The sequence below is a fragment of the Medicago truncatula genome, chromosome 8, assembly GCF_003473485.1.
Source record: "Medicago truncatula cultivar Jemalong A17 chromosome 8, MtrunA17r5.0-ANR, whole genome shotgun sequence".
Lineage (NCBI taxonomy): Eukaryota > Viridiplantae > Streptophyta > Magnoliopsida > Fabales > Fabaceae > Medicago > Medicago truncatula.
In genome coordinates this window covers 11,177,732-11,190,352 of record NC_053049.1, presented here as the reverse complement: position 1 = coordinate 11,190,352, position 12,621 = coordinate 11,177,732, and the positions used below count along the sequence as shown (strand labels likewise).

At 30.1% G+C, this 12,621-nt stretch overlaps 1 protein-coding gene across 1 annotated transcript; it reads right to left on the bottom strand.

The window, feature by feature from the left end:
• Positions 1-4,424: 4,424 nt before the first annotated feature.
• LOC25500856 (brassinosteroid-responsive RING protein 1) lies at positions 4,425-5,162 on the bottom strand. The gene has a single exon (XM_013589352.3). The coding sequence runs from the start codon at positions 5,040-5,042 to the stop codon at positions 4,530-4,532; it is 513 nt and encodes a 170-aa protein (XP_013444806.1). The 5' UTR covers positions 5,043-5,162; the 3' UTR covers positions 4,425-4,529.
• Positions 5,163-12,621: the final 7,459 nt, after the last annotated feature.

Below are 12,621 nucleotides of genomic sequence, written 5' to 3'. Positions count from 1 at the left end.
AGAGAGAAAGTTGTCACAAAATAGTTGTACAAATATCATTTTTTTTTTCATTTTGTTAACGTATCAAATGGTGGTCCACAAGTTAGATTGTTTAATTGAAATCAGACAACTATCATAACTTTTATTTAAATATTCATCTCAACGTGTAAAGTGCAAGAGGGATAGACCATGTCATCACTTATTTACAAGTTAAAAAGAGAGAGTAGTTCACCGTTTTAAGCAGAGGTGATCGTAAGGAATTCAATCTCATGTCATAGGTATGGATAACCTATCAAAATAATCATTGATAAATTTTTGTTTTATTTTATTTTCACACTCCATTTAAATATTCTTAAAATTATCATAAAATTATATTATAATATGAATCTACTCTATGGTGAATGTACTTTATCCTAGCAGCCACCTAACTTTCATAAATATAACTGGAAATGTTAGATTGCCCGGAAGTTAAGTCCTAGAAGCTACCTAAATGAAACAAGTTGAATTCTTTTCTTTTAATAAATCCTATTTTGGTTTAAAATATAAGAAAGTTGCTGTTTAATTAAGCATGAGTGAGTGACCATAAAAGATCATATATGGATCCGACACCATAAATATAATACTATATATTTAGATTTCATTCCTTTTAATACATCCAACCCGTTGCATTTTAAAATGAGATTGACGAAATCTCCAACTATTTTGTTTAATTGCGAGTTTGAGTTTTACTAATGACACTCGAGGAAGGTTAACGTTAATTATTTCGTCATTGTTTTCTAATTTTAAAGTGATATTTCTATCTTGAACACATTCTCGTTATCTTAAATTTTTTAGTTAAATTTTTTTTGTGGTTCTTTTAATTCCAGACAACGATTTCATCTTTTATATTTTTCTCATGTTATTTTGGTTCTTTCATATTTTTTATTTGCATTTTAAATTTTAAATTTCAAATTTAAGATTAATATGAAATAATTGTGAAGAACTATAAATTTAAAGACTAAGAGCTCACAATACAATACAATTAAAGAACAAAATCATTTCTGAAAAATAAGTTAAGGAATTACATAAATAATATTACCATTTTTATAAAATAAAAAAAATAAAAAAAAATAAAAAGAGAGAGAGAGAGAGAATTAAGAGATTGACCTTCAAATAATAGTTTATTTTTATTGTTTCTAATTTCAAATATAACAAGTTGATAAGTGGCCTGCTTCAACAAGCATTGACAAGTGGCAAATAACGATAAAGATGACTCGTATATTGTTAGAGGTGAGATCAACTTTCACATTAGTAAATCTAATATAAATTGATGAAATCCACTTGTCAAATATAAACATGTCTTTACTATTTTTTTTTTAATAGAATAAGTTTTAGATGAATTGGATTTTTGGTGGCTCCTCAAGACATATTTCAAGGTTAAATGAGTGTTAACAAATATACTTATAAATTATTTATCAATGATGTTTTTACATTAGCAACGATAATTAATCCCACGGCCTTATTGATAAGTCATCTCCTTACCAATTAAGTCAATATTTATTTGCAACTTTAAATTTAATTATTGATATGAAGATTTCCTTTCGGTAACTCCAATTCTCACACTAATGAAATATTGATGAGTGGACAAGTATCAATGACAACCGATAATCAAAATAACCACAAGCAACAATAACATATCTAAATCTAATCTAGCAATCAAGTATAAAGAAAAACCACAATCGAACCAATGAATAAACAAGATAAAGAGAGTAGAGAAAACAAAACAACATCAAAGAATTCTTTACCTTAGTTCGGTCCAACAATGACCTACTATGAGGAGGAATATCTCCAATTCACTATCAATGAGTTTTTTTTTACAAAGAGATACAAAACGGTTATAAGAAATTAGCTTCAACAAGTTCTTCAAGGACATACTTAATTTCTACCATTTTCTCAATCTCTTCCATGAAAAATAGACTCAATGAACTTACCAAAAATGTTTACAAATGACTCTCCACTCATGTGTTTTCCTACCCAATGAACCTCTCCCCAAAAGGCATCGACCAATTTCCAAGAGCCCTCTCTTTTAGTTCTCCAAAATTCATATTTGGACAATTTGAATCTCACCCAAAGACCCCCAACCTTTAGTTTTTAAGTTCCCTAAAAATCTCATCCTTTAGTTTCCATGAGATTCACAAGCTCTCTCAACAAATGTGTCAGATGATGCTTATATAGTGTTCAAATTCAACAAAATCGTGTCACGATGAAACTCTCGTATATAATATTGTACTACACATTTATCTAAAAATCGTGTTACGATTTTTACAATCACACCACAATTATGATTCCAGAAACACATTCATATTCTGTCTTATATTACGATTTTCAAATTGTATCACGATATCACACTACAAAAACACATCAAATTGATGAATATGCACACGCTCTTTTAATTTTGAGGTTTATCAAGACATAATGAATCTCTACGGTCCAAGTTTCACCCATGAATATGAATCAGCAAGAAAATATTGATAAGCAACAACCATGTCTGCGCAAATACTATTATATAATGAACATATACAAGTTTCCACGCTGAATTGAGTAGTAATTTGTTCCGAATTTGAGTTCTACTACATATGACGTAGTTAAAATTAATTAAAAATAGAAGTAACGATTGAGAAGTGTATCATCCAAATTCAGTTTATTGGGGTTGCTCGTGTGAATATCCAATTATACGCAGTCAATCATCAAAATTTTACTATCTTTCTTTATTAGAAAAACAAATATTATTTATTGACCAAAAAAAGAAAGAAAAACAAATATTATTTTGATCTTTCAAGTTGTAAGGGTTGCATAATTTATTTGAGAGAAAAAAGGTTGGATACGTTAATGCTTTGAATGTGTAAAATAATAAACTTTGAGAGATCTCACTTAATTTAGTAATTTTTTTTTTTTTTTTTTTTTTTTTATGTATTTAGCAAGAGAGGATTGAAAACAACACAAGTCTTTTGTATAGATGTTTTACTAATGCAAAAAAGCTTTTTTATATCAGGGTGCGTATTATTCGGTGTAAAAAGACAATTTGCATACATTATTATGGTCTTATAGTATATGTATAAATTATATATTTTTTAAAATACATAATTTTTTGTTTCATTTATCGCTGAATATATAAATTAAATTACCTACAATAGATTAATTCAAGTGATAAGAGATTTGAGCTCTTAAGTAACTGGTTAGAAGTTCTAATTTTAGCTTTTATGTATAGAGAAAATTCGATTGTAAGGGGAGTACTCATTTTGTGTACCCAACATGTTCTCTGACGGACACTAGTCACTACTAAACAGCAATCGAAATTTCATATCTATAACATGGTAATCTCACCCAAAAAAAAATGTTGCTCCAAACTAAAATGCAAATTCCAAATATATATATATAGTTCCTTCAAAAAAAAAAAAATATATATATATATATATATATATATATATATATAGTAGATCAATGCAAAACAATTTTAGTCGTTTCTCGAATTTTTTTAGAGAAAATGATAGATTGGTGCTGAAAGCATATGTTTTGATCACAAATGGCTTGCGGAAGTAATGTCTAACTTTCCCTTTATCCTAAGCCTTTATGTGACTTCATTCATAAAATAAAATAATAAAAATTAATTAATTATCTATTAATTATTATGACACACCAACATTCAATAATACACGAGGTATTGTGCTGGATCATTATGTAGATCCTCTCCCTGGTCATCATCTCTATACAAACATTTGAAAAAAAAATCTAAAAAACCAATCATAAAGAAAATGGTTAACAAGTTTTTTTATCACTATAAATATATAATTTTTCTTACTTAAAAAAAAAATACAATTTTTCTGGTCCAGTTTTTCTAATATTTTTAATTAAACTTTAAACAATTATCCTCTAAATATTTTTTGCTAAGCAATTTAATCTTTGTTTCGAAAATGTGACTGTATTGTATTGTTAAAAACAAGGCATTATATTATACTCTAAAAAAAAGGCGTTGTATTAAAAGATTTTTTTATAGTATCAAAAATCTATCTATTTTAACATGTTTTTGATTCTCATAGATATGTTATTTTCGTTTCTAATCTAATCTCCAACATATGTGGTGCCTTCAACAATGAATGAAAACATTTAAAAGAACCATTATTTTAATCCTAAGCCAACTAATATATCGTGAATGAATTCTTTATGAGCAATGTTATTTGAACAAATATTTCTTGTGATAACTTGTTGGACAAACAAATTTAATTCGTGACACAAAAATCAAAATAATAGAGAGAGAAAGTAGAAAAATAATATGAATATGAAATAGAAAGTTGTCAAAATGATTATTCTAATATCATTTCACATTCTTTATAGTTTGTTTTCTTTTAAGAAACGTAAAGGATGCACATCCAACAACTACATGAATAAAAAAAGTAACAAATGCAATCGTACAAAATTTTCTTTTTCTTTATATCTTCATTTCTTTTTGTTATATACATTTCATCTTGATAATAATTCCACAAACCCTACCCTACCCTAAAACAAAAAATAACTTAGAAAGAAGAAGTATAATCTGCATAACTATAAAACTCACTAATACCAGAAGCAACCCAAAGACGTTGATTATAATCATCAACCATATCATCAGGAACAAAACCTGTTCTACAAAGTGGACATGTTTTCTGATCAAGATCAATCCAACGGTCCACACAGTTTCGATGAAAAATATGTCGACAGTTCTTCAAACATCGTATCTCTTCTTCCTCGGAGAATTCAAACAAACAAACAGCACAGCAACAACCTTCTTCTGTGTCGGTGAGTTCACCGTATTTTGTCGCCGGTAAAAATTCCCGAATCAGAAGTGCCGATACGGAGGGGTTTTTGCATGGTTCCGGCGTGGATGTAGCTTCTTCTCCGGTGTGGTGAGTATTGGTTTCGAGGAAATCGGAGAGGCCGAGGAAGTGGAAGAGGAGGAAGACGAAGCTTCGGAGGAGGCCGAGGAGGGTTAAAGTGTGGAGGAATAGGTTTGGGAAGAATACTTCGGCGTAGCCTACCGGAAAACCCATCGGAATATGGGTGTTTAGAGAGAGAGAGAGAGAGAGAGAGAGAAAGAGAGAGAGAGAGAGAGAGAGAAAGTGTGTGTATGTGGGAAATGAGAAAGTGAGGGGAAAGGAAAGAGAAGGTTCGGTTTTAGGCAGTGAGTGTGGAATATATAGCAACTTTCTTTTGGATTTTTGTGGGAAATAATTTAACTACTTTCCATCTCAAAGATGGGTGCTGTATTATTTTATTTACGTAGGATTAAACAAATTATAGTGGTAGTTGAAAGAAAAAAATAATAATAACTCTATAGACTTCTTAAAAAAATTTGTATAGTGGTAAATGGACAGATTTTGAAGTTAAGGGATTATGAATACGAGTTTAAAGGTAAATATAAATATATTTGTAAGTATTTTAAAAAAAAAAATGATACATTTTAGAAGCTTAAACATTTAAACTTGCTTATAAAAAATTATAAACTCATGAATAGCATAGTATATAGAGGACAAAGAGAAATACGACAAATATGGTGCGTCGGTGATGAGAACCCTGGCCAACCAGCATGTCATCATGAATTGGTTAAGAGGCCATCACGGTTATGAAATTTGAAGTGGGTGAAAAGGATGCACCATTATACAAATAAGCATGTAGATTAATCGATAGTGGCAAACATTTGAGGTTTGATTGGTGTGTCACGTTTTGGATGTTCTTGGCCAAACAAAGACATCAATGACCCACGTGTTAGTAAGCAAATAATTCACTTTAATTGAATTAATAATACTTTTTCTCCTTGGAGGGAATTGAACTAATTGTATGTTTTAGTCTTTTTAGAGATGTAAGTATAATATAAAACGATTTACACTTAAATAATACATTTTGTTCTTGCCTATATTAGTCTTGTCATGCATAGCCGGTCTCAAGCTCGTATAAAAGAGAGGGTTGAATTAAACCTCAACAACTAATGTAAAAGTTAGTCGAATCTTTATGACATGAATCAAATATGTAATAGTGTGAATGCTATAGGTCATTGTCCAAAGCAACACATTTTATAGCTCAAGTACAATGTCAAATGAGCAAGAGTTACTTCATTGCCACCTCGATGCGGTGAAAATAAACAAGAGTTCCCACATTTTCATGAACGGGTAAGTGTGGGTAATAAGTTAGTTTGAGAGTACAATTCATTTTGTAATATGGAATATAGACATTTTACAGAAAAATTTGTGGAAATAGTGGTCACTATGGTTAGGGGAGAACTAGTGTTATGTACGTACAAGAAACTAAGTGGGTGGGTGAAAAGCAAAAGAATTAGATAGTTCAAGATTTAAGTTATGGTACACTTGAAAAATTAGACCGAGGAATGATGTAGGAATTATTGTTGATAAGGAGTGGAAGAAGGATATTTTGAATGTAAAAAGGATAGGAGATCGAGTCATAACCCTAAAATATGTAGTCGAACAAGACACACCCCCTTAATATTACTAGTGCTTAGGCAACATAGGGATTAAAATATCACGTTAAAGTAAAGTTTTTGGAGGATTTTGAAGACTTAATTCATGATATACCACTAGAAAAAAAAAAGTATTTCTAAGAGGGGATCTAAGTGAACATGTAGGGAGTGTATCGATAAGTTTTGAGGGTTTGCATGGCGGTATGGCCTATGTGAAGCTAAAGTAGAGGGTAAGTCCATCTTGATTTTTACGTCGGCTTTTGATCATACTATAGTTAATATGTGCTTTAGGTAAAAATATGAGCAACATGACATACAAGAGTGATGTGAGATATTCTTTGATATATTTCGTCATATAGGAAATAAGACTGAAAGTTTAGTTTGAACTGTAAAGTCATATCGGGAGAGAGCTTAACTATCTAACATAGAGTGTTTGTTATGGACGTAAGAGTTAAGAGGAGGGCAAACAGAAGAATCCACAAAAGGATTTTCCAACAAAATATTCTAGAGGGAGGTTTCATGAAGCTACAAGGAAGTATGTGATATAAAAAGACATATATGATTAGAAAAGTAGCAAAAGAAATGTTAAAGAATCAATAGGTGTTTGACCTAGGGGTAATGAATCTTAGTGGTGGAGTGGAAGTGTTCAAAGTAGTGGAGTGGAAGTGTTCAAAGTAAAATTGGAATCAAAAGGAAATGATTTAAGCCTTGCTCCAAGTGTGAAAAATGCCGATTCTCTTAAAAAAAATTATTATGAAAGTTGTGTGTGTGAGAGAGAGAGAGAGAGAGAGAGAGAGAGAGAGAGAGAGAGAGAGAGAGAGAGAGGTGTTTTCTAGGAACATGCAAGAAAGACAAAAAAGACTTGGATTAGGTGAAATGTATTAAAGATGAACAACATAAGGTTTTGATTGAGGAAAATGATACAAAGGATAGATGAAAAATTCCATAACTTATTTAATGAAGGATATGAGATATTACTATACTCTAATAGGCTAAGCGTTAGAAAGAAGGATCCAAATTATAACTACTATCGGCAAATTCGAAAATACGAGGTAAAAGAAGAGTTGAAAATAATAGGCAATGACAAGACAATTGGGTCAAACAATATATCTATTAAAGTGTGGAAAAATGTTGGAGGTAGAGGCATTAGCTCGCTTAAATATATTTTCAACGAAATTATGAGGTCAAATCAAATGATTGATGAGTAGAGAAGAAACACTTTAATTATGAACTTTAAGAACAAGAGACATATATAAAAAAAAATTAAAAATTACAGGTGATTAAACTTTTGAGTTATACCATGAAATTATGAGAAATAGTGATTGAATGAAGACTGAGAAAAGAAACATAAGTTATTGATAACCAATTTGGTTTTATGTCTGGGAAGTCGGCCACTGAAGCAACCTACTTAATATGAGATACGATGGAGCGATATCAAATGGATACAAAAAAAAAAAAAAAATACTTGCATCTAGTTTTCATTGATTTGGATAAGGCGTATGATAAAGTTTTCAGAGAGATTTTGTGGAAAACCCTTGAAAAGGAGTTATGATATCTTATATTCGAGTAATTAAGGTTATGTATGAGGGGGTCTCGACTAAAATGAGGACACATGATGAAGACATCAACAACTTTCCTATAATAAAAAGATTGCACCAATGTTCAACCCCGTTCTCTTATCTTTACACTTTAGTTTTTGATGTACTTATGAAAGACATCCAAAATCTAGCATCAAGATGTATATTTTTTTGAAAATGATATAGAGAGTCGAGGGAGGCATTAAATGGGACGTCGGAGACTTGAAGGAGAGCCTTAGAACATATGACTTCCACCTGATCAAGAGCAAAACAAAGTATATTGAATGTGATTTTAGCGAAATACGAAGTATTTCAAACTTATAGGTGAATGATGGAAATCATATCATACAACAAGTCTGACAATTTAAATATAATGGATACATAGCATAATACAACGGAGAAACAGAATGAGATGTAAACCATGAAATTCAAGCTGAGTGGTTGAAAAGGAGAAGGGTCTCATGTGTTTTTGTGATACGAAAGTACCTCTCAAGTTGAAGGGAAAATTCTTATCAAACAACTGTAAAATTGACGATGTTGTATGAGTCAAAATATTAGGCTCTCAAGAACCAACACAAAAATAAAATAAATGTAGCATATACGAGGAAATTGTGTTCGATGTGTGGTAAGATTAGACAGAATAAGATTAGAAATGACAACATTAGTGAGAGTTGGAGTAACATCTTTACTTGAAAAGATTATAGAAACTAGTCTTAGGTATTTTGGGCATGTAGAGAAGACGTGTAGATTCTATAGTAAGAAAAGTAGATCATGTGAAGAGTAGTTAAATCACTAGAGACAGAGAAGATCTAGAAAAATTATAAGAGAAGCTATTAAAGACAGATCTACATGTTAATGAGTTCAATAGAAATGAGGTATATGATGTTAGAGCATTAAGGCGTTGTTTGATCCATGTAGCCTACCAACTTAATGAGATAATACTTGGTTGTTGTTGTTGGGCTGAATAATAAATTTGTGAAGGTAAAATGGATGTGTGGTAAGATTAGACATAATAAGATTAGAAACGATAACATTAAAGAGAGTTAAGGTAACATCTATAGTTGAAAAGATTGTAGAAACTAGTCTTATGTGTTTTAGACATGTAGAGAGAAAAATGTAGATTTTGTAGCGAGGAGAGTAGATCAAATAGAGAGTAAAAAAGACGCTAGAGTCAAAAAAAATCTAGAAAAATAATAAGAGAAGTTATTAAAAAAGATCTACAAATTAATGAATTGGATAGAAATGAGGTATATGATGAGATAATGCTTGATTGTTGTTGTTAGGCTAAATAATAAATTTGTGGAGGTAAAGTGGATGTGTTTTAATACAGGCAAATTCGAGCAAAAATTACACTTCATAATTTAAAGAGAGATGTCAAAACTAAAAGGAAGAAAATTGATTACCATTTTCTTTGATTTTAATCATGAGGTACAACAACGCTTATATAAGCTAATGCATACTCATACTAATATACTATGGTAAACTACATCAACTATCCAATAACAATATTTTAAAACTAGCTAATAGTATATTCTTCAAAAAAAAAAAAAAAACAACTAGCTAATAGTATTTTTTATTTATTTTAAGAAACAAATAGTATATTAAGCACCGTATATTAAAGGTTTCTTTTAGAGCAACCACCAAAAAAATTATTCTCTTATCCTCAAGTATCCTATTATACTTTTGCCTATGTGGTAGGGCCAAAAAGTTTCCATTAATGATGATTGATCCATAAAATTGAAAGAAAATGCTAATGTTTTTTTTTTTTTTTTTTTTTTTTTTTTTTTTTTTTTATGAAAATAAAGATATATATTCATTCAAATTGATAACGTGCATCTAAATCTCCAACGTTAATGATACCAAAGTCATTGAATGAAATATTTTCCAATAAATCAATACTATTATAGATTCTAAGCATTTGATTTAAAAGGGTAAGAATCTGATACTCATGTTTCCTTGGAAGAAAAATGCTAAGGACACACTCTCAAACACACTCTTTTAACACCCTCCAATGACATGAGGCCACATCACCTCCATTTTTTATTCTTTTACCTATTAACCTGTTCTACAGGTTGAGAAATAACAACGCTTTTTATTTTATTTTTTCTTTAACTTAGACTCTGACTTCATCTTCTCCGAGACTCCCTTGCTCTCTACAGAGGAAAATTCTACAATTCTTATAAAGGTGGATCTGCCATGGGTATTCTGTTCATGATTTTTATAAGCATCAGATTCATACAAACAATTTTTTTACTTTGGATCGATAACCTGATACGAGGGAGAGAGATTGTGGTTTGTATTGAACCTATAAACAAAGGTACCCAAATCTGGCCTGTTTAATGGGAACCCTGTTATGAAGTTTAATTAGAAAGATTCAGGCTTTGATGTTTGAATTGAAGAAAGATTGTGGGGATTGAAATTTGATGAAAAAAGATTGTGGAAATTGAAGTTCGAAACATGAATTTTATCCAAAGCGAAAAAATTGTTTGTATGGATCATGTTTTCTATGGTGATGTTTTTAGGTTCCATTGTTTAATCCTGAACTTGAAGAGTCTGTTCTGGATGGGAGGTTGAAGCGCAGGAAGATGAAAATCTTTAATTACTATTTTTTAATTAAATCCAAATAATAATAAATAATAAGTAATAAATATAATGAAGGATGGTGGAAACCGGTTGCAAGTTATGGTGTTAAAAAACTGGTTGCAAGTTATGGTGTTAAAAAACTGGATGACATGGCAAATTGCGAGTGGAGTGTGTTAGAGGATGTGACCCTAGCATTCCTCTTCCTTGGAATATTTCCTTTTATCTTAGTCTGCCAAAATCAAATACTTCTTGGATAAAAGTTTCGATTTAAAAGTGAAATATTTTCCTTTTTTTATTGTCAAGTAGCCTAGTGGCTAGAGCTCACACAATTTAATTGTGGAAAAGTGGAGTGTCCGGGGTTCGAACCCGGATCCTGTATATAATATGCAATATTCCTACCAACTGAGCTAAGTTCACGAGAATGGAATATTTTCCTTTATTATAGTATTATAGTATTATAATATCGTGAATTATTTTAGAAAATATATAATGGACCCAATGCAAGAACAAGATGTTTAATCTTTGTCTCCGAATCTCATTTTCCATCAATCATGGTCGTTCACATGCTAAGGTAAGTGAGCTTCCACATCTTTGACTTCTGCGTTGGATCTTATAAATTCTCACTTCTTCTTTTGGTTCTTATGATTTGTAATTTTGTATAGTATTAGTCCCCCTTCTTAACACTCTCTCTCTCTAACTCCCAATTATTAATTATTCTATTGAAAAATGTTATTTTGACAACAAAATTGTTGTAGGACAATGTATCTAAATACCACGTAGATACATTTTTATTTTTCAATTACCCCTCATTTTTTATAGGGTTAAATATGTTTTCGGTTCTTATAAATATACCAACTTTTCGTTTTAGTCCTTCTAAAATTTTCCTTCAATTTTTAATCCCTATAAAATTTTCAATCACTACTTTTGGTCTATATTTTTAAGTTATATTTAGTATTTTTTAATGAAATTGTGCAGAAATGTGTAGAATATTGTAAAAATCTTTTCAAAAAAAATTAGAATTTTTTAACAAAACATAAATGTAATATGAATTTTTAACCATCAAAAATATAAAAAATTCATATTAAATTCATGTTTTGTTAAAAAAAAAATTAAATATTTTTGGGAAAGATTCTTATAATATGAATTCTACATATGAGTTTACTTTAAATGAGGGACTAAAAGTGAAGATGGAAAATTTTGGGGGACTAAAAGTTGAAGGAAAATTTTAAAAGGATCAAAACAAAAAGTTTGTATATTTATAAAGACCAAAAACATATTTAACCCTTTTTTATATCCAAATAACGCTTCTCTACTTCATTTGTATCATGGATTTTCAATGTGGTTTTTGACGTGGGCTTGTCTTTGTTTCACCTCCATTATTTTTTTTAAGACTGTAGTGTCCCCATCTCATACTAGTGATTCAATGAAGTGCTTGCTTGCATTATGATGCAGTGAGAACTTGTATTCCTTGTAGATGTTGAAAATTTGTTTACTAATTGGAAATTGTATTTGAGTGATAAAATGTTGTAGACATAATTGGAAATTTGAATAACTTAATCAAAGATAATAATACTGAATAAATTTATTTATGACTTAATCAAAAGCAAATTTCAGCATTACCAACATCAATAGTGCTTGTTTGGTTTCACGGTTAAGCGTGTGTTTTTTTTACGGTGATGAGAATTGATTTTGTTAGAATTTATTTCGAGAGAATTGATTTTAGTTAAAAGAAAGTTGATCATAGATTGATTTATGTTTGGATACACTTATAAATAAGTGATTTTCATGAGTTTGTGTTGTTTGGATAGTTTGAATCAAAATTGAGTTTGCAAAATGTAAACATGGTTTGGCAATTTTTTTATATTTGATTTTTATTTTGAGAATCAATATTTTATGTTTGTATGTTATGAAACTGAAATATTAAGAAAGGGAACCTCTATTTGCACATCCCATGTTTGGTATAAGCTTATGTAATTTCTTTCCCAAAGTATGCTTCTA